At 39.5% G+C, this 25,670-nt stretch overlaps 1 protein-coding gene across 10 annotated transcripts in view; it reads left to right on the top strand.

Annotated features, from left to right (window-relative positions):
* Positions 1-25,670, top strand: part of CACNB2 (calcium voltage-gated channel auxiliary subunit beta 2) — a 402,064-nt gene that overhangs the window by 194,517 nt on the left and 181,877 nt on the right. Inside the window, exon 1 of one of the 10 annotated variants that reach the window (XM_055354124.2) lies at positions 5,639-6,369. The exons of 8 other annotated variants lie outside the window; for them this stretch is intronic. In XM_055354124.2, coding sequence (XP_055210099.1) covers positions 6,319-6,369 — 51 coding nt within the window. In that variant the 5' untranslated portion in view covers positions 5,639-6,318. Of the gene's footprint in view, positions 1-5,638; positions 6,370-25,670 lie in introns of those variants that run through there. One more of the 10 variants, XM_055354119.2, reaches the window with a different exon arrangement.

Here is a 25,670-nt window from a genome sequence, read left to right on the forward strand (position 1 = left end):
GTTTCTCATTCTCAGCACTATGGACATATTGTGCAGGATTGTTCTTTGTGATGAGAAGCTCTCCTGTGCATTGTAGGATGCTGAGCAGGAACCCTGGCCTCTGCCCACTAGATTCCAGTAAACTCCTCACCCCTCCCCATCGTGGCAAGCAACAATGGCTCCAGAAATTGCCCAATGTCCCCTGAGGGGTCAAAATCACCCCCAGTCGAGAACCACTGAGTTACAGCAAAGGAAATCAACATGTATTTGGCAATTCTGGTGTGCCAGATGTGTACTAGATGTTTTATGTCATTCTGGCAATTTTCCTTTGAAGTCTTATCCTCTTTTTATAGATTAGAAACCTGGGAGATGACAAGGAGAAGCATTGTTTTGTTTCGTGCTTTCCTTTCACTGATTTTCTGGTACTCAACAATGAAAATATAACCAGAAAAATTATTTCATAACTAGGAAAAAAACCGTGAAAACATGCTATTTTAATATATTTATCCCATAATATGACTATACATTTCAGACATTCGTTACCTAAGTTACAGACATCTAATGTGAAAATTTGTCAGAAGTATGAAAAGTAAAAAAAACAAAAAATACTGTTGGATATGGACTTAACCACTTAAATTAAGATAGCCTTTCTTTTTCTATTCTCTTAACACTGGCAAGTGACCAAATTGTCTCGTATTTCTTATTTCTTCTGGTGTCAGGCATGACAAATTATCTATCATCTAAACCATCACTTTCACAGGGTGTGATGGCTCACGCCTGTAATCCCAGCGCTTTGGGACGCCAAGGTGGGCAGATCACTTGAGTCCAGGAGTTCAAGACCAGCCTGGCCTACATGTTGAAACCCCATCTTTAGTAAAAACAAGCAGACAACAACAACAAAAATAATTAGCCAGGCATGGCGGAGCATGCCTTTAATCCCAGCTACCTCAGGAGGCCGAGGCATGAGGATTGCTTGAACCCAGGAGGCAGAGGTTGCATTGAGCCAAGACGCTCTCCAGCCTGGGCAACAGAGCGAGACTCTGTCTCAAAAAAAAAAAAAATATATATTAAGTCCATCACTTCCTGTCTTACCTGAACCTCAATTATTCTTTTTTCTGGGTTTCAATCTTAGGTCTGTTTCTCACTGACGCATACATTTTTTCCTTAGTTTTTCCTCATTAGTTTTTCTCTATATGTTCTTCCCAAGGACCTCAACAAAATATCTCTCAGTCTTGTTTGACAGCAAGAAAACACCCACACACACACACATACACACACAGTTATTTAGTAGTAGAAAATTTACAGAAGCTTGGAAAGGCATTGAAATTCTTATATGTTCCATTTAGAATTTCCATCCTCATCCTTCTCTTCAAACCTCAGTTGCTTTTGGTTACCCAAAATCATTATTAGTTAACATTTTTCTATTGTAAATATGTTTTGGTGGCATTATAAATTAAAGTGGGCTGGGTTTGGAAAGCTGATACTCAAATATGCCATTGTCAGAAGAGAGAGGAACTATGGCTTCAAATTTAAAACTGGCGTCTAAATATAATGTTTCCAAACTTTCAGAACATGTCTTTCAAACAAATATAGATTGAATACAGGCCAAATTTTGTTTTTAATTCATTAAAGGAGCCAGCATGGTTAAGCCAGTTTGAAAGATTATGGGAAAGGTTTAAGTATTTATAGTCATTGAAAGAAAGAACCCTGGGCTATGAATTGTTCAATTAGATACAAGAACTGGTTAATACTCCCCAGAACAATAAAATGACGACTTAAGGCGGGCCAGACGTGGCAGCTGATGCTGTAATCCCACACTTTGGGAGGCCAAGGTGGGTGGATCACCTGAGGTCAGGAGTTCAAGACCAGCCTGGCCAGTATGGCAAAACCTCATCTCTACTAAAAGTACAAAAATTAGCCAGGTGTAATAGCGAGGGCCTGTAATTCCAGCTACTCGAGAGGCTGAGGCATAAAAATTGCTTGAACCTGGGAGGCGGAGGCTGCAATGAGCCAAGATCATGCCACTGCACTCCAGCCTGGGTGACAGAGAGAGAGACTCCATCTCAAAAAAAGAAAAAAAAAAAGATGACTTAGGGGATAATCTTTCCTACAAGACAGCAATCATTTGCATTTCTCCTAGACCAATTTATTTATATTGGACGAATTCATTTGCATGTCTGTCAGCTTTTGACAAGTTAAAGTCTATCCTCACAGAGATAAAAAATATCCTAACCCATAATAAATGCTGAGTTAAACAAAGGGTTCTAATTTCCCTAGAAAATTAGATAATCCTTGGTTGCGTGTTAGACACTTAAACTTTATTTGAGGTTGAAAAGTAATACCAACCCATTGTAGAAAGTTTGAAAAGTACTAAATTTTTTAAAAGGAAAGAAAAAATAAATACCCTCAAACCACTACTTAGTAACCCACAACCACTGTTAATATAATTCATATGCTTCCTTACAAGTTTCTTCTAAATATTTTTAACAGTGGAATCTTTACTGTAAAAACAAATTGGTAGTCCACTTTTTTCTTTTGCTTTTTGCTTTTCTTTTCTCTTCTTTCTTCTTCTTTTTTTTCTTCTTTCTTTGTAGACAGGGTCTCACTCTTGTTGCCCAGACTGGTGTGCAGTAGCATAATCTTGGCTCACTGCCCCCTCGACTTCCTGGAGTCAAGCAATCCTCCCATCTCAGCCTCCTGAGTTACGGACATGCACCACTACGCCTGAGGTCTTTCTTTATTGCCCAGGCTGGTCTTGAACTCTTGAGCTCAAGTGATCTGTCCATCTCGGCCTCCCAAAGTGCTGGCATTACAGGCGTGAGCCACCATGCCCGGCCTACTTTTTTCTTTTATTTACTCTTACCCATTGTAGTATTTGTTATGTAATGGAAGTGTCTCATAAGCATTTTAATGGCCACAGTGGTCTAGCACTTTTTGTATCAAAAATTTTTAACAGTTTTTCGTAACTTTAGACATTTATTTATTATAAATTATTTCAGAATACAAAGAAGCATAGAAAATATTATAATGACCAATGATGTAGGTGTGATCTAGTTTTGAAAACATATTACTGATAAAGTTGCCCCTTCCCCTCACTAACGCCTCCAAATATACTCCTCTCCAGGCATAACCACCATCCTGGATTTGGCATTCATTATTTTCATATTTATTTTTTTACATGTTTTACCACCTGCATAAAATATATAGTATTTCTCCATATTTTCAAATTTGCTGCAAATCATACCATAGGTTCTTTTTAAAAAAAGTCTCTATATATTAAGGTGTACAACATGATGTTTTGATATTCATACACACAGTGAAATGAAACTGGATCGTTATCTTATACCATGAACAAAATCAACTCAAAGTGGATTAAAGACCTGAAACCATAAAATTCCTAGAAGAAAACATTGTGGAAAAGCTGCTGAATACTGGCCTTGGTAATAATTTTTTTAAAACATCACACCAAAAGCTCAGGCAACAAAAACAAAAATAAACAAGTGAGATTACACCAAACCAAAAAGCTTTCTCATAGCAGAGGAAATAGTCCTCCAAATGAAAAGGCAGCCTGTGGGTTGGGAAAAAATATTTTCAAATTACATACCTGATACGGGGTTAATACCCCAAATATATAAAAAACTCACAGAACGGAAAAAAGACATAACCTGATTTTAAAATGTATGAAGGACCTGAATGGACATTTCTCCAAAGAAGACATAAAACTCTGGCCAACAAATATATGTAAAGGTGTCAACATCACTAATCATCAGGGAAATGCAAGTCAAAATCACAATGAAATACTAGTTTACTCTTGTTAGGATGGCTGTGATCAAAAGGACAAGAGATAACAAGTGTTGGTGAGGGTGTGGAGAAAAGGGAACACTTGTACACATAGGTTCTTAAGGTACCTTAAAGTTCCAAAGCTTGATTTTTCTATCAACATTGTGTTTGTAGGGATTTACTCAAGTAGGTAACTTCCAGACCCTTCACTTTCACTACTGAATAGTATCCAAAATTTTATCCACTTTTCTGTTGATATGCATCTAGGTTTTTTCTTTCCTTCTTTCCCTTCCTTCCTTCCTTCCTTCTTTCTCTCTTTCTTTTTCTCTCTCCTTCCTTCCTTCCTGCCTTCCTGCCTTCTTTCCTTCTTTCCTTTTTTTTTTTTTTTTTGAAAGAGGGTCTTGGCTCCACCCAGGCTGGAGTGCAGTGGTATGATCATAGCTCATTGCAGCCTCTACCTCTCAGGTTCAAATGATCCTCCCAACTCAGCCTCCCAAGTAGCTGGGACCACAGGCACATGCCACCATGCCTAGCTAATTTTTAATTTTTTTTTTGCAGAGACGGGGTCTTCCTTTGTTGCCCAGGCTGGTTTCAAACTCCTGGGCTCAAATGATCCTCCCACCTCGGCTTCCCTAAGTGCTGGAATTATAGGCGTGAGCCACCATGCCCAGCCTGTTTCCCGTTTTTTACTACAGCCCCTTGGTGTAGCTAGGGACATTTCATTCATGCACCTCCCTGTGTACTCATGTGAGGGTATCCCTGGGTATGTATTGAGGGGTGGGATGCCAAGCCTAAGTATTTGTGCATCAACAGTTTCATTATATCCTGCTAAATATCTAATGTGACTGTACCAGTTTATACTCCCACCAACAGGCTGGGCACAGTGGCTCATGCATGTAATCCCAGCACTTTGGGAGGCCAAGGCGGGCAGATCGCTTGAGGTCAGGAGTTCGAGACTAGCCTGGCCAATATGCTGAAACCCCGTATCTACTAAAAATACAAAAATTAGCCAGGTGTGATGGCACTGGCCTGTAATCCCAGCTACTCAGGAGGCTGAGGCAGGAGAATGGCTTGAACCTGAGAGGCAGAGGTTGCAGTGAGCCGAGATCGTGCCACTGCACTACAGCCTGGGCGACAGAGCAAGACTCCATCTCTAAATAAATAAGTAAGATATTCTCCCACCAACAGTATGTGAAAGTCTAGTTGCTCTGCATCACAGGCTTACAAACCTTTTCTGTAAAGGGCCACGTAGGACATATTTAAGGCTTTGTGAGTTACATGGTCTCTGTTGCAACGACTGCTCTTGTAAAGAGCACAAAAGCAGCCATGGAGCATACGTAAATGAACAAGCCCGTATGTTCCAATAAACATTTATTTAAGAACATTGATTTGAATTTCAGGTAATTGTCATGTGCCACGAAATACCATTCTGTTTTTTATTTTTTCCCCAGTAATTTAAAAATGTAAAACACATTCTTAGTTTGTAGGTTATACAAAAGAGGTGGCTGACTGAGCTTGACTGTGGGCCATAGCTTGCCATCCCCTTCTTGACATTTTCACCAAGATCTGAGATTTTCAGATTTTTAAAAAATATTTCCACCATGATGGATGTAAAATGGTAAACTGTGATTTCAGTTTGTATTTCCTGATTAGAAAGGAAGTCCTGTGTATTGACCACTAGAATTTTATCTCCTGTGATTTATCTATTCATGTCTTGTTTTCCATGTTCTTTTAGTTGTGGGTCTTTTGGTTGTGAGCCTTTTGATTTATAGGAGTTCTATTTCCTGGATAGTAATACCTATATATATACATATATGTGTGTGTTGCAAGCATGCTCTCAGAATATTGTGTTTATTATTTCAATGTTTAATGCTGTCTTTTAATATAAAGAAGTTTTTAATTTACAAAAGGTAAATGTCTCCAAGTGATACTCATTTGACTGTGAAAAAAATTAGATTTTCCATACACAGTGAGAACTTGAAAGGCAACAAAAAAAGAAAGATATCGCTTTCTTGTGTGCAAAAGAGAAAATATTTCTTCAGTGGGTGGGAGTAGAAAAATATTTTTACTTTTATTGCAGACTTTCAAGACAGTAGTTTCTTTGAATGCTAACAGCTTATCCAGTTATGCAACCTATTGTTCTGTTCTGAAGAAAGGATTCTCGAGCAGGGCTGGAGTCCTGGCTGCCTGGAGGGACCTGTCGCATCTGATACTAATGAAGTGTTACTGTACTTTGACAAGTTTGCAGGCGTCTGTCTTCCAAGCCAGCTGACGTAATTCAGAGGAGAATAAGACCCTCCCACTTGCGTTTGTTAATTGACTTTGATGAGCTCCTCTGCTCTGCCTAAGTGGTTCTGGAACAGAGGGCTGTTGTGATCGGACGAACTTTAGAAAGTCACACTAACTAAGACTACACACCCCAAGCCAGCAAGAAAAAGGAAAGCAGTTGCTATGCTGTTCAGCAAAGCAAGACTTGGCTGCCTTTAGCTAGTCCTGAATTCTTGCTCCTGTGAAGAAAATTCCTGCTGGAGTGCTGGGCACACTTGGAATTGGTCTAGCATGCTTGACAGACGCCTTATAGCTCCTCAAACTAAATACATTATTCCTGGGGTAAGCATACGGGAGAGAAGCCGGCCAGATGCACGGTGCGGTTTAAAGAAAACAGGAATGCATAGAACTGTTGCCGAGCTTGAGCTAAAATCATACTAGTTACTTAACTTTTTAGACTTTCTTATCTTGCCAGAAATGTTGCCATTCACAGTGTTATTACTTTAATGCTGTGGTGATTTAAGCAAGTGAAACTGTAACTCTCGTTTTAAACTGTATGTTACTGAGCTTCATTTAGTAGCTTAGGGAGAGAGTCCCGGTGCAGACAAATTTAGTGGGAAATGAAAATGCTTTTTCCAGCTATAGACCAGCACTTGTCTTGAGTATCATTCTGACAGCCTAGCCACTGACTTCTTGTGTGTCTGAGACCTATCTGTGTAAATCAGGATGGTCTGACTTGCTATGTTGCTGCAAATTAAGATTCTTTTACTATTCATCAACTTTAGAAATTTTGAATTTAATGAAATACAAACATGACAGTCTAAAGTTTAAAATACTTAAACATAAAGCTTTGCCACACGAGGACTGACTGTTTGGGTCTTCGGATTTGGTTTAGAACTTTTAAAGAAAAGACCTTATTATTATTTATTGGTGCCTTTTTAGGAAAGGATGAAAACATGCACAAAAAAAACCCTGAACCTAAAACTAAACCAGAGCCTGTAAAAATAAAAGTCATAAAGTTACAAATATTTGTGCTAATAGGACATGAAAATACCATTTTCAAATTAATAGTTTGTCTAAAAATCATTTTAAGTACTTCTTTTGTTTCTAATTGTTCCAACCTATACTAAATTTAGTATAATAGAGAAAAAAAATGTTTGCTAGGAAATATCTTTGTGGTCATTTCTTCTATGTTGTATCGTATAAAACTGGAAACTGAGATACTTTTTATGTGATTTTGATGATTCTTTTATTAGATTTTACTTTAAGTTTTCTAAAGATACAGAATTTTACTTGCTGAGTTGGCCCTCATTAAGTATTGTACGTGACAGTTCTATTTCTTTAGGTTCTGACATGGCTGGCAATGTATACACTAATTACCAACGGTTTCTGGGCATTAGATATGTCACACCCACCTATCAAATGCTACTCGTGTCCAATTTAGAAATTATTCTGTACCTGTTTGAGTACATCTGGAATCATTTCCTGTAAACTTGCTTGCTTTTTAAGAATATTATCAAACATGAAATAACTGCTATATTTTTTCCTGCAGCGGAATTCTGTGAATTACGAAAACATGTATAACCTAAAATGAAAATTACGAAAACATGTATAACCTAAAATGCAAATTGCCAAATACATTCCATTGGCCATTTTGAATATTTTCAGCAACAAAACTGGTCACAGTTATGTCACAGTTATTTAATAAGAATGACAATCCATATGATATTAAATAGTCACGAGGCCAGGTATGGTGGCTCACACCTGTAATCCCAAAAGTTTGGGAGGCCAAGGTGGGAGGATCGCTTGAGGCCAGAAGCTAGAGACCAGCCTGGGCAGCATAGCAAGATCTGTGTCTACAGAAATAATAATTATCACGTGAATAATTTATCCTGCAATTAATTTTAGTCCTGTCTTTAAGTATCAAGGGGAATCTGCACAGGGGTGTTTAGTCTTTTAAATTACTTCTTTCCTAAAAATAGACTTTTTGTTTCCTATGGCCTGGCTACTTCTCATTTAAACTAATAAGTATGCTTGAATAGGGCTTATAAACACATGGATTTTTGGATTTTTGAATGGTTAAAGTTTAAAACAACTCTTTTTAAAGTCTTTATAACCATTCAACACTTTAAATTCAGTCTTTCTCAAAGTTCTCCAATAATGACAGAAATTCTTTCAAGTTTGGACAAGAATATAAATGGAGAGAATTTTTAAAATTATACATATGTATATTTATATATGTATATTTATATGTGCCTGTATATGTATTATGGGATAGTTGTTTAGAGTGCTGAATAAACTGTGTGGTCTTTATTTTTGTTCTAATCACAAGTATGATTTCAGTTTTTATATCAGTTTCAGTTTATTTCAGTACCTTCTAAAGTCATTCCAAACCCCAAATGCAGGAAACACATTTAGAAATTACCCATTTAATTCTCATTGTGCATTAAAATGAAATCAATAAACCAATGCAATTTGGTGTAATTACTTTCTACCGCCAAAGGCAAATATATATAGATCAGTCTAACTAGTTTTAAATGCACAATTTATTTATGAATCCTGGTATCGTTGCATTGTAAATTTCTTGAACATGGTATCTTTATTAACTGCAATTGAGTGCCATTATTCTTAGACCCAGATGGTCGCTTCTTCTCTATCCTTTCTTCCCTTCCTCCAAATAACAATGATCTCTCTGATTTGGGCAGGTTTTTATTATTATTATTATTATTACCCATAATTTTTGTTTTTTCTGACTGTGGTTAAGAGCAAGTATTTGGATCCAGTCAGACTTGACGTTGAATACTAAACCATCCCTTAAATAATGGTGTGATTTGGCAGATTTTATCTTCTCTGAGCCTCAGTTTCATCATCTGTAAAATTAGGAATAATAATAACTGTGTTTCAAGATACTTGTGAGAATTTTTTAAAATGATCTGAGTACATGCATAGAATACAATTATATAGATGGCTTGGCATAGTTTCTAGAGTTATTCAGGGAAGGTGTATGCCTTCCTATATTTTCTGCAATAGCTAGGAATGAAAGAACTTAGCTCTGAAATCCCAAACTATGATACTTCTGATAGGCAGCAAAGGAAAGTGATGAGTTGAGTTTTTATTTGCATATTGGAGGACAGGGAGAGAGATTAAATGTCCCCCTTGTGAAGTGTGACTCCTAATTGGAGACCTGTGGGTCAGCTATCAGCGGGCTGGGAGGGGAAAGCAAATACCAACGCTCTAAAACTGTGTGCAAATATTTCAGTCTCTGCATATGTGAACATTTTCTAGCTTCTGCCAATTATCAAAGTGGTCCTCAACTTCTAAATGGTAATAAATAAATAAATAAATCCTGAGTGGGCATAAACCTGAGACAACAAATAAGATGATGATGATGAAGTATTCTAAGAAGGCTAGTAATTTTGGGTCGATTATTTTTTCTTCCTCTTTACTTTTAAATTGCTCAAGCATTTATCAAAAAAAAAAAAAGAAAGAAAGAAAGTTAGCATGTGACTGTGTATTCCTGTATGTTATAAGACAAATAATGATCTAAGGCTGCAGGTTTCTACATCACTCTTCAGATATAATTTGTATTTAAATGTAAGCATAATGTTTATAAGGCCTGGTGGCTAATGTATGTACATGGAGATGCTGGCTTCAACATCAAGAGGAGCCATCCTTTTTGATTTTACGTTGCCCCATAAAACGATCAGTTTGTGGAAACAGTCCTTTTGTGCAGTCGCGGTAGAGATTTGCAGTTATTTTCAATATTAAAATTGACAAAACTTTTTTTTTTTTTTTTTAGACAGAGTCTCACTCTGTCACCCAGGCTGGAGGGCAGTGACATGATCTTGGCTCACTGCAACCTCCACCTCCTGGCTAAAGTGTTTCTCCTGCCTCAGCCTCCCAAGTAGCTAGGATTACAGGCGTCCTCCACCAACCCCAGCTAATTTTTTTTGTATTTTTAGTAGAGATGGGGTTTCACCATGTTGGTCAGGCTGGTCTCGAACTCCTGACCTCAGGTGATCCACCCACCTCGGCCTCCCAAAGTGCTGGAATTACAGGTGTGAAAAGAGCTTTATCCTTCAAAGTAATTAAAGTTTTTACTACTAAAAATAGAAGAAAAAGGCTGGGCGCAGTGGCTCATGCCTGAACAACACCAGCCTGGGCAACAACTCCATCTCAAAATAATAAAATAAAATAAAACAGAAGAAATATTAAAAGAATGTGGTGTAGGAATACCCCACAAGCTCACCATGCTGTGGTCAGATATTTTTATGCTGGCATATTGTACTGCAGTTCTTTTCTACAAGCATACATACTTTTATAGTTGTAACTGCAGTGTTCAGACAATTGTGGGTTCTGCCTTTTTTCCTTCAACCTTATTTTGAGATCACTGTTTAATCAGCATAATATAACATCGTGCCGATCTGCCATTGATTGTCCAATAAAATGGTCATTTATTTTTGGACTTTTTAATTGATTTTATAATTTTGTTTTCATAGATAAATCTATAACAAATTTGAACATATGGTTTTCAGCTCCATTAAATAACTTATTTGAGATAAATTATCAGATATGGAATTATTTGCACAGTGAGTGGGTTTGAATGTTCTTATAAGTCCCTGGCTATGCCTTTGATATCTTTTTTTCCAAATTCTACCAGTGGACAATGCCAATATTATTCATATACTAATTTTATCACAATGTATGCAGTATTATGTATTAATGATTGCTTCTCATGTAAATAGTTATACAGCATTGTTTTAATTTCTGTTTAGTGGATTACTACTGAAGGTGAATATTTATATACTCTCTGTATTTCTGTGCGAATTGTTTCATTAGGCTTCCTGCATTTAGATTAATAGGTTACTTTTTATTTGTTAGATATTAACAGGCTTTCCCTCTCTCACCTCGGAACTCCCATCCATCTGTCTCTGTATGGGGGGAGCTTCTTCCTTCTTTCTCTCCTATTAAACACACTCCACTCCCTAAAACAAAACAAAAACAATCCTTACAGAATTAACTGTGGAATCATTTTTCCCCTATCCAATACTATGCTATCAAAATACTGTCTTTCATATAAATTTATCTTAAATTTATATTGTAATACCCTACTGATATCTCTAGAGGTTGGCTTGAAGAAATAGAGTATTTGTGTAATTAGAAATCAACAGATAGACTAGTCACAGGATTAAGCCTCAGTTTCGGAATGTGGAGCAAAAAGCTTTTGACTTTATTCAGATATCTCACTTATTTTTGACAGGGAGCTAATAACCATTACGGAGAATGAGGAAAAGGTCACATCTGACCGAAGCACGCTTAATATGAAAAGTGCATTCTGTCTCACCTTTCTGTTCATAGATTTTACATTGTCAGGGACAGCACAAGCCAACATATCATCACATTTCTGTTGATTCAGGGCTGGCAGGGCCTGGCAGGGACCCTGTGCCTTTGTAGCTTCCTGCAGGGCTCCCCCTCCAGAGGCCATTCAGAGATCTTCCACTCTCCTCTTAAGAGTTGGAGAACTGGAACTTTCTTTTATTTGTTTGAGATGGAGTCTCACTCTGTTTCCCAGGCTGGAGTGCAGTGGCGCGATCTCAGCTCACTGCAACCTCTGCCTCCCGGGTTCAAACGATTCTTCTGCCTCAGCCTCTTGAGTAGCTGGGATTACAGGTGCCCGCCACCACGCCTGGCTAATTTTTGTATGTTTAGTAGAGACGGGCTTTCACCATGTTGGCCAGGCTGGTCTCAAACTCCTGACTTCGAGTTCCACTCGCCTCGGCCTCCCAAAGTGCTGGGATTACAGGCGTGAGCCACCGCACCCGGCCAGAACTGGAACTTTCTATATGGTTTTCTGGTAAGGGATCTGCTAGTATTTTGATCTTAATGTAATATCATGTCATTTGTTAATTCACAAATAGTCATCACTTTTCCTTCAACCTTTGTTCAGTTACCTAGCTTTGTTAATGTTAGTGGCTTTTTTGGGGGAGGAGGGGAGCTGGGGGGGGACAGGGTCTCACTCTGTTGCCCAGGCCGGAGTGCAGTGATATGATCTCAGCTTACTGCAACCTCCGCCTCCCAGGCTCAAGCCATCATCCCACCTCAGCCTCCCGAGTAGCTGGGACTACAGGCATGTGCCACTGCGCCTGGCTAATTTTTGTGTTTTTTTGTAGAGACAAGGTTTCACTTTGTTACCCAGGCTGGTCTGAAACTCCTGAGCTCAAGTGATCCACCTGCCTTGGCCTCCCAAAGTGCTGGGATTACAGGTGTGAGCCACTGCACCTGGCCTGTTAGTGGCTTTTTGGACATCAGAGAAGAGAAAAACCTGACCTGTGAAATCACATCTAAGATCCTTAATTGTGCTACCAACACACAAAATAGACCTGCTGCTGTCAGTCAGAAGGGGCCATACTCATTGATAAAAGTGCACCCTTTAGAAAGTCTGTTTCATACTGTTCTGTGCCACCTAATCTTCTTAATAGAAGAAAAAGGCTTTGATTTGAAAACATGATAGGATGGACATATCTGACTGCACTGAAAGGACAAGAACAAGATTTTATTTTATTTTATTTTATTTTTTTTGAGACGGAGTTTCGCTCTGTTACCCAGGCTGGCAGGCTGGAGTGCAGTGGTGAGATCTTGGCTCAATGCAACCTCCGCCTCCCAGATGTAAGCAATTCTCATGCCTCAGCCTCCTGAGTAGCTGGGACTACAGGTGCATGCCGCCATGCCCGTCTAATTTTTTTTTTTTTTTTTGTATTTTAGTAGAGACCAAGTTGCCCAGGCTTGTCGCGAACTCCTGAGCTCAGGCAATCCGCCCACCTTGGCCTCTCAAAGTGCTGGGATTACAGGCTTGAGCCACCATGCCCAGCCAAGATTTTATTCTTAATTCTAGCACTGGCTCCTTAGTTTTTGAGCAAGTTGATTAACATCTCTAGGCTTTTTTTTTCCCCCTATACAATGAAGGCAATAATTTTTCTCTCTCTACTGCTCTGTTTGGAAGGCTATAAAAGCCTATACAGGTAATGCAGTATCCTTAAAGCATCTGAGAATAGCTGTCCCTAGTTTTGTCTTTACTTTGAAGCCTGAGTAATTACTTAAGGAATGTACCTTGAATCTTGAGACCATGTTTCTAACAACACAGGTATTTCTGCAACCTGAAACCTGATGAGCCTGAGATCCTTTCTGTTGGACCCAGGTTGAGGACTATTTTTGTGACTTCGCTTAATGAGATTTAATGTTCAATATAAACACTTGAAAGGAATTTTTCAAGGCTAAATTCTACATCAGAAGGTTTTGAGCGTCATGCACAGCTCAACTTCCAAGTCTTTTACAGTGGGCTGTGAATAATTAATGCTGATTTGATATCTGGGCATTCTTTTAAAAAACGTGTATATCCACCCAAATATAACAATATAGAAAAAAGAAGAGCCTCATGATATTGCCCAAAATTTTAGTGACTCACATGTGATATGCTGAGTACTATCTAGGTGAAGTTAAATGTGGCCTCTGTTGAGGAAATTGCCACTTACTTGGATAACATAACAAGATAAAAACACGTTTGCAACCGTGTACATTTTGAGAAATCATGAATTTCTACATTGTAGACATAAATATTTAAAGAACTCTCAGGGTAGAAGATCAGCTGAAAATTTGGAAATTGTGGAATTAAGTTCAATTTAGTATACTTACTGAATGACAACAATTAGAGAATAATTTTGTCAACTGTCTCTTTAAAATGATTTAATTAAGATACATATGTTTGGCACTGTAGCTGGAATACAGAGGCCCAAGGTGGTTATATGGGCTAAATTTGAACTCAGAAAAAGGATGGACGGACGGACAGTTGGACAGATGGATGGACAGACAGACAGACAGATAGATGGATGGATAGGTGGATAGATAGATTGTTTGCTTGAGACAGAGTCTTGCTCTGTCACCCAGGCTGGAGTGCAGTGGCCTGATCTCGGCTCACTGTAACCTCCACCTCCTGATTCGCCTGCCTCAGCCTCCCGAGCATCTGGTACTACAGGTGTGCACCACCATGCCCGGCTATTTTTGTATTTTTAGTAGAGATGGTGTTTCACCAGGTTGGCCAGGCTGGTCTGGAATTCCTGACCTCAGGTGATCCACCCGCCTTGGCCTCTCAAAATGCTGAGATTACAGGTTTGAGCCACTGTGCCCAGATACAAAGTTTATATTTTAAAGAGACCTCAGAACTAGGCCAGGCAAGATGGCTGATGCCTGTAATCCTAGCACTTTAGGAGGCCAAGGTGGGAAGATCATTTGAGCTCAGGAGTTTGAGACCAGCCTGGGCAACGTAGGGAGACCCTGTCTCTACACATATCTTTTAAAAATTAGCCACATGTGGTGGTGTGTGCCTGTGATCCCAGCTCCTTGGGAGGCTGAGGTGAGAGATCACTTGAGTCCCGGGTGTTGAGGCTGCAGTGAGCTGTGATCGTGCTTCTGCACTCCAGCCCGAGTGACAGAATGAGTCCCACCAAACAGAACAAAGGGACCTCAGCCTTTCTTCACTTCTTTGTACTTTATATGAAGGGTGGGCATTCATAGGACATTGCAGGAGGTGTGATAAGATTCAGAGTTCCCCATACAGCCTCCACTTGACCGCTTCTATTTGAAGGATGTGATGCTGTGGCTGGAACAACTGGTTGGTGAAAATGTTGTTGAAAGTCGTTTGTTTAAAGAGACCTAAAAAGAACCGTTTTCCCGGAGCTCCGGCATACTACAATGACCTAAGTTAATAGACCACAGCGTGTGTGAAGAATAATGGGTCCAGTTGTTGATGCGGTATCTGCTTTTAGGCTAAGAAAATACATATTGGTTTAATTTCCCCAACTGAATTTGCCTGACTTCTCTTGGACCATTTTCCATTCCAGCAGCATAAACCTGCCTCAAAATGCCATTAAAATTGATGACAATCTGCCAGGTGAGATGAGCCAGACACAAGGAGACAAATACAGAATGACCCCACTTATATAAGGGACCTAGAATAGACTCACAGAGTCTAGAATGGTGGTTTCTAGGGGCTGGGAGAAGAGGGGAGTGGAGAGTTAGTGTCTAATGGGGACAAACTTTCAGTTGGGGATGATTTAAAAAAAAAAAAAAAAAGATCCTGGAGATAGAAGATGGTGATGGCTACCCAATAATGTGAATGTATTCAATGCCATTGAACTGTATGCTTAAAATTGGCTCAAATGGTAAATCATATGTTATGCATATTTTGTCACAATGCTTAAAATACAATTTAATAAAAACCCACCTGTATTGCACATGTATGTTGCATGAGGCCAAATGCTTTATATCTATTATTATCTTTTTAATTCTATAACAGCTGGGCACGGTGGCTCATGCCTGTAATCCCAGCACTTTGGGAGGACGAGGTGGGTGGATCACCTGAGGTCAGGAGTTTGAGACCAGCCTGGCCAACATGGTGAAACCCTGTCTCTACTAAAAATACATAAAATTAGCCAGGCATGGTGGCGAGTGCCTGTAATCCCAACTACTCAGGAGGGTGAGGCAGGAGAATCGCTTGAACCCAGGAGATGGAGGTTGCAGTGAGCCGAGATTGTGCCATTGCACTCCAGCCTGGGCAACAAGAGCAAAACTAAGTCTCAAAAAATTTTTTTTTAAATAATAAAAATAATAATAATAATTCTCATAACAACCCAGTGAAGTAGACACATGATCATCTCTAGTTGGCAGATAAAGCATCTCAGCAGTCAAGTTTGTCACTAGCGTGGGGTCCCACAGGTGTCCGTGGAAAAAGCAGGAATTGGAAGCAAAACGGCAGCCTCTTCCATGCACGCAGCCCACACAGCACTGCCTGTGCCTCCTTGTTGTTTTTGTTTGTTTTGCCTCTGGTGACTGCACTTTCTAATGGCCCCAGCTGCTAGAGCAGCCGGTGTTCCCTCAGGAGTAGCGCTTTACTTTCCCTTAATCTTCACCCAGGGGCACCTCCTTGACCTTGAACCCTGCATGTCCTGTAGCAGGAGGTGAGATTGCCCATCAGCCCTCCAGGAGTCCACCAGACCTGGCAGGCCTTCACGCAGCAGAACAAAAGGCCAGCTGTTTATTTCCTAGGAAGAGTTCATGAAAATCACCCCATGGGTGTGATACCAAGATCATCTTAAAATTAACTTGTGTTTTAAAAACCATTTTCTGTTTGGTTTTTTGGTGGTGGTGGTTGTTTTTGAGACAGGGTCTCGTTCTGCCATCCATGCTGGAGTGCAGTGGCACAATCATAGTTCACTGTGGCCTTGTACTCCTGAGCTCAAGCCATCATCTATCACAGTTAAAAACCATTTTTAATCTTCTCTAAACAAGTAACTTTTGTTAACATAGTTTTCAGTCTTCTAGAATGATCAACTAGAATTTTTTTAAATGAGCTGCTTTTTTCTTATTATATGCCAGCTACTTTTCGGAAAAACAATAGCATGGAGTCATTCTCACAGGGGAATGTATATAAAAACAAAGTAAATATATTTTTATAAAGATCACATGTACACCCTTTCTTTTCTTTTTTTTTTCTTTTTTGCTAAAATGTGTATTTATAACCAGATTTCTCATCAGGCTTTCTTGGGATCTTTAAAATATGTTTCTTTTGCAAATATAGGCTTAGGACTAAATATATTCTGTATCCTGTCATCATGTTGTATTACAGATGAGAAGACAATTAATTCTGTGATAAAGTATCATAAGGCAAGAAAGAAGGTGCTTGGGGAAATTGAACTGTGCTAGAGATCTTTTCTGATTCTGCAATATACTACATATTCAGTGATCTGCTATATACAATGATTACTGTCTCTTTACATTCTTCTACCTATATTTTTTAATTGGGTGAGATGATGAACTGGAAAATGACTTGCTACATCCAGAAATTTCAAAGCATTCTTAAGGATTTTGTTGAAAACACATGTTATTCTATTGTTACCGTTTTCTGCCTTTTTCACTCTACCATGGAAAACCAGATGGTCTGTACAAGCCGAGAGAAATAATTTCCAACCCAGTGTATTTGCATAATTTCCTCTCTGCCCTTAATCTGGAACAAAAGGAAACAAAATGAACTGAGTTCAACATAATAAACTAGATCAGTTCTTAATTACAGAATTAGGAAAGTTTTTCATATAATTTAAGATTCTTTGGTTGTATTGCTTTCAAAGTTAGAGAAAGTCTCTTTTAAAGTGTGATTTCTATTAGAGGCTTTTTTTCCTGATTAATTCGTTGATTCAACAAGTCAAAATGGGTGACAGTTTTTGCAAACCAAAGAAAGAGAGTGATGACATTTAAAACACATATATAGACATAGAGAATTTCAAATGTTCTACACTCCTGCTGCTCTCTCAAGGCGTGTTCAGAGTCTCCTAAAAAGGATGTTTGACCTGTTTGCAGAGCTCTGACAGATGATATTTTGACAGGTCTATTTCTTCTGCATGTTCAATGCAATGCCCAAGATGAATAGGCATTCAACCTAAAAGTACAACTTAAAAGTACATTTTTGCATCCAAGCCAGGCTCTGCATACTTCATTCTTATCCTTATATAAGGGTAAGATATTTGATATTCTGATAATCCTGTTACCTTTCTGATCGCATGAGTTGAGTGGACTTCCACGCATCACGTCCCATGACAGGGCTCCTCTGTGAAGCAGGGAAAAAGCATGGCATCTGATCTCCTTAATTCTTACAACACCAACAGAACATAATTACTTTATCATACGGGGCTATGAAGATAGCACATGTCACCACTGTATGAAAGCTCTTAGGTTGTGGAATTCGGTCTAATGTTATCATGGAAGAGTACTGAAATAGGGAACAGTAGGGTTGATAAATCGAGAAAGAAAAGAGAAACCAGGAATAATCAGTGAATGATAAGCAAGTAACATGGTTTAAAAGCATTCCAGGAGTTCCATTTTTAAGCACTCTTGTTTACTTAGTTTTACTACCCACTTGTTGCTTTGGAAGAGTTTCTATTAATTAGATGTCATTTTTCAAAAGTGCGTACTTAATTGTTATATGAATTACAAGGGACTCCATAGGTTTCGTTGCAAAAATGTTTTTCAAGGAATACTTAGAAGAAACATGCTTCGTAGCGTTTCATAGTATATGACATTTTTAAGGGAGAATGCTTTATATGTAATATTTAGCACAATTTGGAATTCTTAGTATATTGGGTTTTCTCATGTTCTGGGCAAATGAAGGAACATATATGTTTGTATCAATAAAAGCTGTGAACAGAATATGTGAGCATATTTTGAATCCATCAAATGTATTACATCATCTCTAGTAAAGCTATAAATTATAGAATACTTTAATAGAGTTATTTTTCTTATTCATGAAATATTATGTCTGGTAGCGGGAAAATGTGATCTGTTCAGAAAAAGGATAATGAAAGAAATCTTTTATTAGAGAAATATGATTGCTATATAATAATGTGGCCTACATTTAATTCTACATGTTTTAAAATTAGAATTGGGCTTTAAAAATTTATGATTCTATGCCAGGTGTGGTGGCTCACGCCTGTAATCCCAGCACTTTGGGAGGCCGAGGCAGGTGGATCACAAGGTCAGGAGTTCGAGACCACCTTGGCCAAGATGGTGAAACCGCATCTCTACTAAAAATACAAAAATTAGCCAGGCACAGTGGTGGGCACCTGTAATCCCAGCTACTCTGGAGGCTGAGGCAGGAGAATTGCTTGAACCTGGGAGGTGGAGGTTGCAGTGAGCTGAGATTGTGCCGCTGCACTCTAGCCTGGGCAACAGAGCAAGACTCTGTCTCCAAAAAAAAAAAATTATGATTCTATATGAAACGTATGTTTGTATGGACTTGGAAAAGTCTTAGTTAAGGACATAGGCCTTCTCAACTGTTTTTAACTCTGTAACTTTATGGTATAAACGAAATATGTAAGCATTTCTTTTCTTCACAGTTCGCCGATCTACGTTGATTCAGTATAAGGTACACATTAAAGTAAAATTAACCAAAGACTTTAATTTGAGGGAAAAATAAGGCACATGGTTGATAAGAAAGAATACAATATTACAGGGGTTATGAACTATTAGCATTTCTGATTCATGGCAATCCAATTTGAGAGTATAAATTTGCATTACCAGCTTAGTTCTGAAAAACTTTCTTTATGCTGCTCTATGGCAGCTGAGGGCTTCCGGTTCACCACATGTATCTGTTTAGTCTGCTAACGCTGACAAAAGCCATTATCTATTTTTTTTGCCCAAAGGCATTATAAGGAAATAGTATGAGCAAAGTTTTCTTTCTAGGATAAACAATAAATCTTACTGGCCATTGGGCGAACTCATATTCTGGTAAATGTTTGAAAAACCTTGGCCCTCATTAATACCAGCAAGTGTCCAGTAGCTTGATGAGTACTTTATAGTATTTAAATGGAATGTATAGTCTGTCAAAAAACTATAGTAGGCCTTAATTAGCTGGGTGACATTGGACAAATTACCCAGAGTCAAATCCCTGAGAGTCAATTTGCTTATCTTTGCGTTTGGAGTAATAATGATGTATGACCCCTATAGACCTCAAGGCTCAAATATAATTTGAAAATCTTAAAAATAGCAAAGCACTGTATGATAATGAGATATTAATCATTTAACAAACACTTGTTAAGTGTTAGCTCCTTTTTTTCCTCCTGACTTGGGCCCTTAAACTGCTTGCCTGTCTTGGGAAGAGTCTCCTTGCTGAGGTCCTATGAGAACTTTCCACTGTGCCTGGTCCCAACCGCCACCCAACTCTCCACCCTTCCACCAACTTGTGCTGGCCTTGAAAAGGTCAGAAGGCTGTTGGAAGAGTCCTGGGGAGAGAAACATGGCAGCCGAACACAAGACAGTTATGGTGGGGCCTAGAGAGGAGCCAGATGTCATGGTGTGGTTGATTGTGTTGGATGAAGCTGAGGTCACAGAAGATGAAGGCTGAAAGGAAAGCTAGGGTTATTTTGCGGTGTTTTTGTTGTTGTTGTTGCTGTTTTTGCTTGTATGTTTGTTTTTCAATTACAGCTATAGGGATGGGGGAACTATCTTTAGAGGAGTCTCAGGACCCAGCAGGCCCAACAACAGAGGAGTGGAGACTTATGAGAAGTCTGGCAGAGCAGGTGGTGGGCAGTAGCTTTTCTGGTTCTGAAAATATCTGCATAATCTACACAGGGGTCAGCAGGGTTCAGAGAATTAACCTAAAGCACAACCATAAAACCATGTGTGGTTTCTTTCTTCAAAGTCACATCTGAAGCTCAATATTACAGGTTGAGCATTCCAAATCCAAAAATCCGAAATCCAAAACATTTTGAGTACTTACATAGGCTAGAGACACCTTTGCTTCCTGATGGTTCAACGTACACAAACTTTGTTTCATGCACAAAATTATTTAAAATATCATATAAATTACCTTGAGGCTATAAGTATAACGTGTACATGAAACATTAATGAATGTTGTATTTAGACTTGAGTTCCATCCCCAGTGTAGCTCATTACATACATGCAAATATTCCAAAATCCAAATAAAATTTGAAATCTGAAACACTTCTGTCCCAGGCATTTCAGATAAGGGATACTCTGCATGTACACTCTAAGTGTTTCAGGGTGCTTAACATAGTACTTCTATCACTTCTTGTTATTTGAGCTTTCTAGATTTTGGAGTTCTGGATGAGAAGCTTATCTTTTACGAACATTACTTGTAGTTATTCTTTTCCAGGTATAAACCTAGGTAGAAAAAAGTTGTTATAAATGAAAAGAAAAATGTATCATCGTTTTTTTAAAAATGGGACTTCCATATGTAACTAATGATTTGGTGTTAGTGTGAGCTATGATTTGTTCTCAGGATCATGAATGATATCACACAAATGATTACGACACTTGAATAAATGTGGCCTTTATTTAATGTTTTGATGCTACTGCAGAGCTGCTGCTAACACTAAGTGCTACTTATAATCACAAAAGTATCTGCCATAAGCCCAGCTGATTAGGCTCTGCAAGTTTGATCTGATTTTTCTCTTTTGTTTTTTTTATTTTTTTGAGACAGAGTCTTGCTCTGTCGCCCAGGCTGGAGTACAGTGGCGCAATCTCGGCTCACTGCAACATTTGCCTCCTGGGTTCAAGCAATTCTCTGCCTCAGCCTCCCGAGTAGCTGGGATTACAGGTGCCTGCCACCACGCCTGCCTCATTTTTGTATTTTTAGTGGAGACAGGATTTCACCATCTTGACCAGGCTGGTCTTGAACTCCTGGCCTCATGATCCACCCGCCTCTGCCTCCCAAAACGCTGGGATTACAGGCGTGAGCCATCATGCCCGGCCTCTGATTTTTTGTTCTCCTCTGTAATGTCCAAGTCAACTAATATGCACGTAAAATATGCAAAAAACCCCACAACTTTCTGGAAGGTTTCTGTAAGGATTGCTCCACGGAGACTCTGGCACCCCAAGGCTGCAGGCCCCTGGAGGTCTCAGGAGACTTGGATCTCTGCCCACTGCCCCATGCATTGACACAGCCCTCCCTTCCCACCTTCCCCGCTGTAATATTGCTTACCCATCTTGATTCCTTCAAGGATGAGGCTGCCATAGGCTGGGCCTCTGCTCCTGCTTTTTTCTGATGCTTCATTCATGCAACTATCCCAATTGCCCAGCACCCACTTTGCATCACGCTAGCTCTGGGCACCATCAGGAAGCCCACTGTCTATACCCTGTGCTCTGTCTCACTCCACCTCATCATCACTGCTTATTTCCCTCACTTTCTCCAGCAAGCCAACTTCTTTCCACCTTTCTGGTCTTGCTGGATTATTATTATTGTTGTTGTTATTATTTTAAACCTGGAATATTCTTCCCTGCCCTTTACTTTGATCCTAAACATCTCAGACTGTGGTTCTGCAGAAAAGCTTTTCCTGACTACACTGCACAAAGGAGCTTCTCCCACTATTCACATCACCCAGTTTGCTTCGTATAAATGTAATTATTTGACCAGCAGTTTACATTTTGGTCCTCTCCCCTCTCCTCTCTTTTTCCCCTTCATTTTTTTTTTAAACAGAGTCTTACTCTATTGCCCAAGCTAGAGTGCACTGACATGATTGCAGCTCACTGCAGCCTTGACCTCGAGGGCTCAAGCAATCCTCCCATCTCAGCCTCCAAGTAGCTGGAACCACAGGCACATGCCACCATGCCTGGCTAATTTTTTTATATTTTGTAGGGGTGAGGTTTCCCCATGTTGCCCAGGCTGGTCTCGAACTCCTGGGCTCAAACGATCCTCTTGCCTCAGCTTCCCAAAGTGCTGGGATTACAGGCTTGAGCCACTGTGCCTGGCCCAGACTCAATTTCTTTTACCTGTATTTCAGCACTCGTCCTTTATCATCCTGAAGTGAAATTTATAGTTAATGCAAACAACCAACACACAAATTTTAAAAAAACCATTTGGGTCAAAATACTGACCCAATGAATAAAAAGATTAATTTATTCTCTGGTAATGTGTATTTCAATGGGTTATTATGCTGGCATAACCACACTAGAAAATGTGAGGAAGCAGTCCCATGGATAGGGCCACTGCATGTGCAGATTAGCGGTTATGTACACCTACAGGTGTGCGGCTATTAAAGACAATAGTTAACAATTTGGTAAAGTTCCAAACAAAGTACAATCTTTCATTGATTGTCACAGTACTTTCATTTCTGGAAAATTTAGTATATTTTACAACTATGCAAAAAGACTTGTACTCATATCCAAAAAAGATTTAGATTCTAGGTTCAGATAATTTTATATTTGTCACCCACATGAATTCCAGCAGGATAGTCAAAGATCGTGAGAGGAGGTGCACATCCATCTTATAATCATATAGGATTGTTGTGTAAAATGCAGGACAGGTGTATTCCTAGCCACTGTGTACAAGCATCCTGTAATGCTTCTCAGTCATTGAAACAACCAAAAATCCAGCAGTACCTTTCTGGAACACTCCTTTTGGGGACCCACTAGTTTAGACGATAAACTCCTTAAGCTCCTCCTGCATGGCGGGCAGGAATCATATTTGCCTCATCTACTATAGAAGCCTCAACATCCAGCACATCATTGTCGCAGTGCATGGCAAATATTTAAAGAAGGAATAAACGAATGAGTGAATGGAAGGGAATATGCAGAAACAGGAAAACACATTCATCCATTCAATTGATTGATTAACTGGAGACAGAGTCTCACTCTGTCACCCAAGCTAGAGGGCAGTGGCATGATCTCGGCTCACTGCAATGTCTGTTTCCCAGGTTCAGGTGATTCTCCTGCCTCAGGCTCCTGAGGAGCTGGTACCACAGACACGCGCTACCACGCCTGGCTATTTTTTGTATTTTTAGTAGAGATGGGTTTTCACCATGTTGGCCAGGCTGTTCTCAAACTCCTGGCCTCAAGTGATCCACCCACCTCAGACCCCCAGAGTCCTGGGATTACAGGTGTGAGCCACCATGCCTGGCCCATCTATTCAATGTATAAATGTTTACTGAGCAACTAGTATATGCCACCTGCTGTTCTAGAACCTAGGAATACAGCAATGAATGAGGGAAATTCCTTTTCTAATGAGCACGCTCTCTCTCTCTCTCTCTCTCTCTCTCTCTCTCTCTCTCTCTCTCTGTCTCTCTCTCTCTCTCTCTCTCTCTCACTCTCTCTCTCTCTGGAACTGCTTTGTGATTGCAGTATGACATCTGGTTTTCCTATACAGGTACAAGGTGGCTGTGCTTGAGACATGCCAAGTTTTTTTTAACTCAGAATACTTACCATATAAATAGAGCAATAGAGTATGATAGACAAAGCTGGCTAGGAAATAAAAAGCGGTGGAAGGAATTCAGTTTGATGACAAGTGTGAATTGCGCTTAAGAAACAAACAATAGAATAAAATGAGAGCCTGAAAATAAATAACTTGGTTATTTATAGATTTCTTGTGTCTGTCAATACAGCATCACAGACCAAAACATTTAAATTCAGGGGTTTTGTTGTTGTTGGCTGTTCTTTTCATAAATATGGCCATATTAGAAAAACTTTACATGGCGTTTTTCTCCTATGCAATCTTTTTTATGTAGCAGTTTCCTGGGAAATGTTACGTCAGCTTTAATACAGGCCTGAATTTAACTGGCAAATAGTGACACAAATTGTCATGATGGAAAAGTAACATGTTGGGGGTTTTAATAACCACTGAAATACTGATAGCCATTTTCTTTTTTTTTTTAACTTCTATGTTATTTAGGGACCTATTTTGCAGACATAACCTTAAACTAAATTATCCCGTGTCCATTGAGAAGCCTACCCCCACAAAAATAAATAAATAGATGTGGGAATGATATTTGGAGTTTGTGAGTAATGTTTTTTTTTTTTTTTTTTTTTTTTTTGTTAGTTTGTTTTGACACAGGGTCTCCTTCTGTCACCCAGGCTAGAGTGCAGTGGCGCCATCTCAGCTCACTGCAACCTCTGCCTCCCAGGTTCAAGTGATTCTCCCACCTCAGCCTCCAGAGTAGCTGGGACTACAGGTGTGTGCCACCATGCCCGGCTAATTTTTTTTTTATTTTTAGCAGGGATGAGATTTTATCATGTTGGCCAGGCTGGTCTTGAATTCCTGACCTAAAGTGATCCACCCACCTTGGCCTCCCAAAGTGTTAGGATTACCAGCATGAGCCACCACACCCAGCCTGGAGCTTATAAGTAACATTCTGTTTTGTTTTTTTTTTCTTTTTCATACTTTAAGTTCCGGGGTACACGTGCAGGACATGCAGGTTTGTTGCATAGGTATACATATGCCATGGTGGCTTGCTGCACCCATCAACCTGTGATCTACGTTAGGTATTTCTCCTAATGCTGTCCCTCCGCTAGCCCCCCACCCCCCCAACAGTCCCCGGTGTGAGATGTTCTTAAACTGGCATGTTTCTTGGCCACAGCTCTTGAATTTTAATTATTGTACTTTGAATTATTTTGATGTTAAGATTAACTTTTATGCTTATGCTTATTGCTGTAGTGAGTGGTACTAAAGAGTCCTGGGTTGTAAATTGAGCCACGAGTGCAAAGAGGAAATTAAACTATTCTATATTCAAATTAAGCCATAAACATAGGAACTTTATACTGGGGAGGGCGGGTAAGAACAGTACAGGGGCATAGGGTGATCCAGCGTCACACAGAGCAGGTGCTCAGGAAAGACATCAATAAACTGCCGGTGAATCAACATTGTAAGAACAGGGGAATGAACTTTGAAGTTTCTTTGACATCAGTTATTCCAACAACCTCAGAAATAGATGCTGCCTCCTCTCCTATATAAAGGAGGAAACTGAGGCACAAAGAGTTCAGTTTAGGTTTATTTTAAGAGACAGAGTCTCACTCTGTTTCCTAGGCTGGAGTGCAGTAGAGCAATAATTACAGCTTACTGCAGCCTCAAACTCCTGGGCTCAAGTGATCCTCTTGCCTCCACCTCCTGAGTAGCTGGGACTACACGTGTGCACCACCATACCTGGCTAATTTTGTTTTTTGTAGGGATGGAATCTCACTTTGTTGCCCGGGCTGATCTTAAAGTCCTGGCTTCAAGGGATCCTCATGCCTCAGCCTCACAAAGTGCTGGGATTACAGGCATGCACCACTGCACCCAGCCTTATTTTGTTGTTAAGGCAATATTTATGCTG

The sequence above is a fragment of the Gorilla gorilla genome, chromosome 8 (assembly GCF_029281585.2).
Source record: "Gorilla gorilla gorilla isolate KB3781 chromosome 8, NHGRI_mGorGor1-v2.1_pri, whole genome shotgun sequence".
Classification (NCBI taxonomy): Eukaryota; Metazoa; Chordata; class Mammalia; order Primates; family Hominidae; genus Gorilla; species Gorilla gorilla.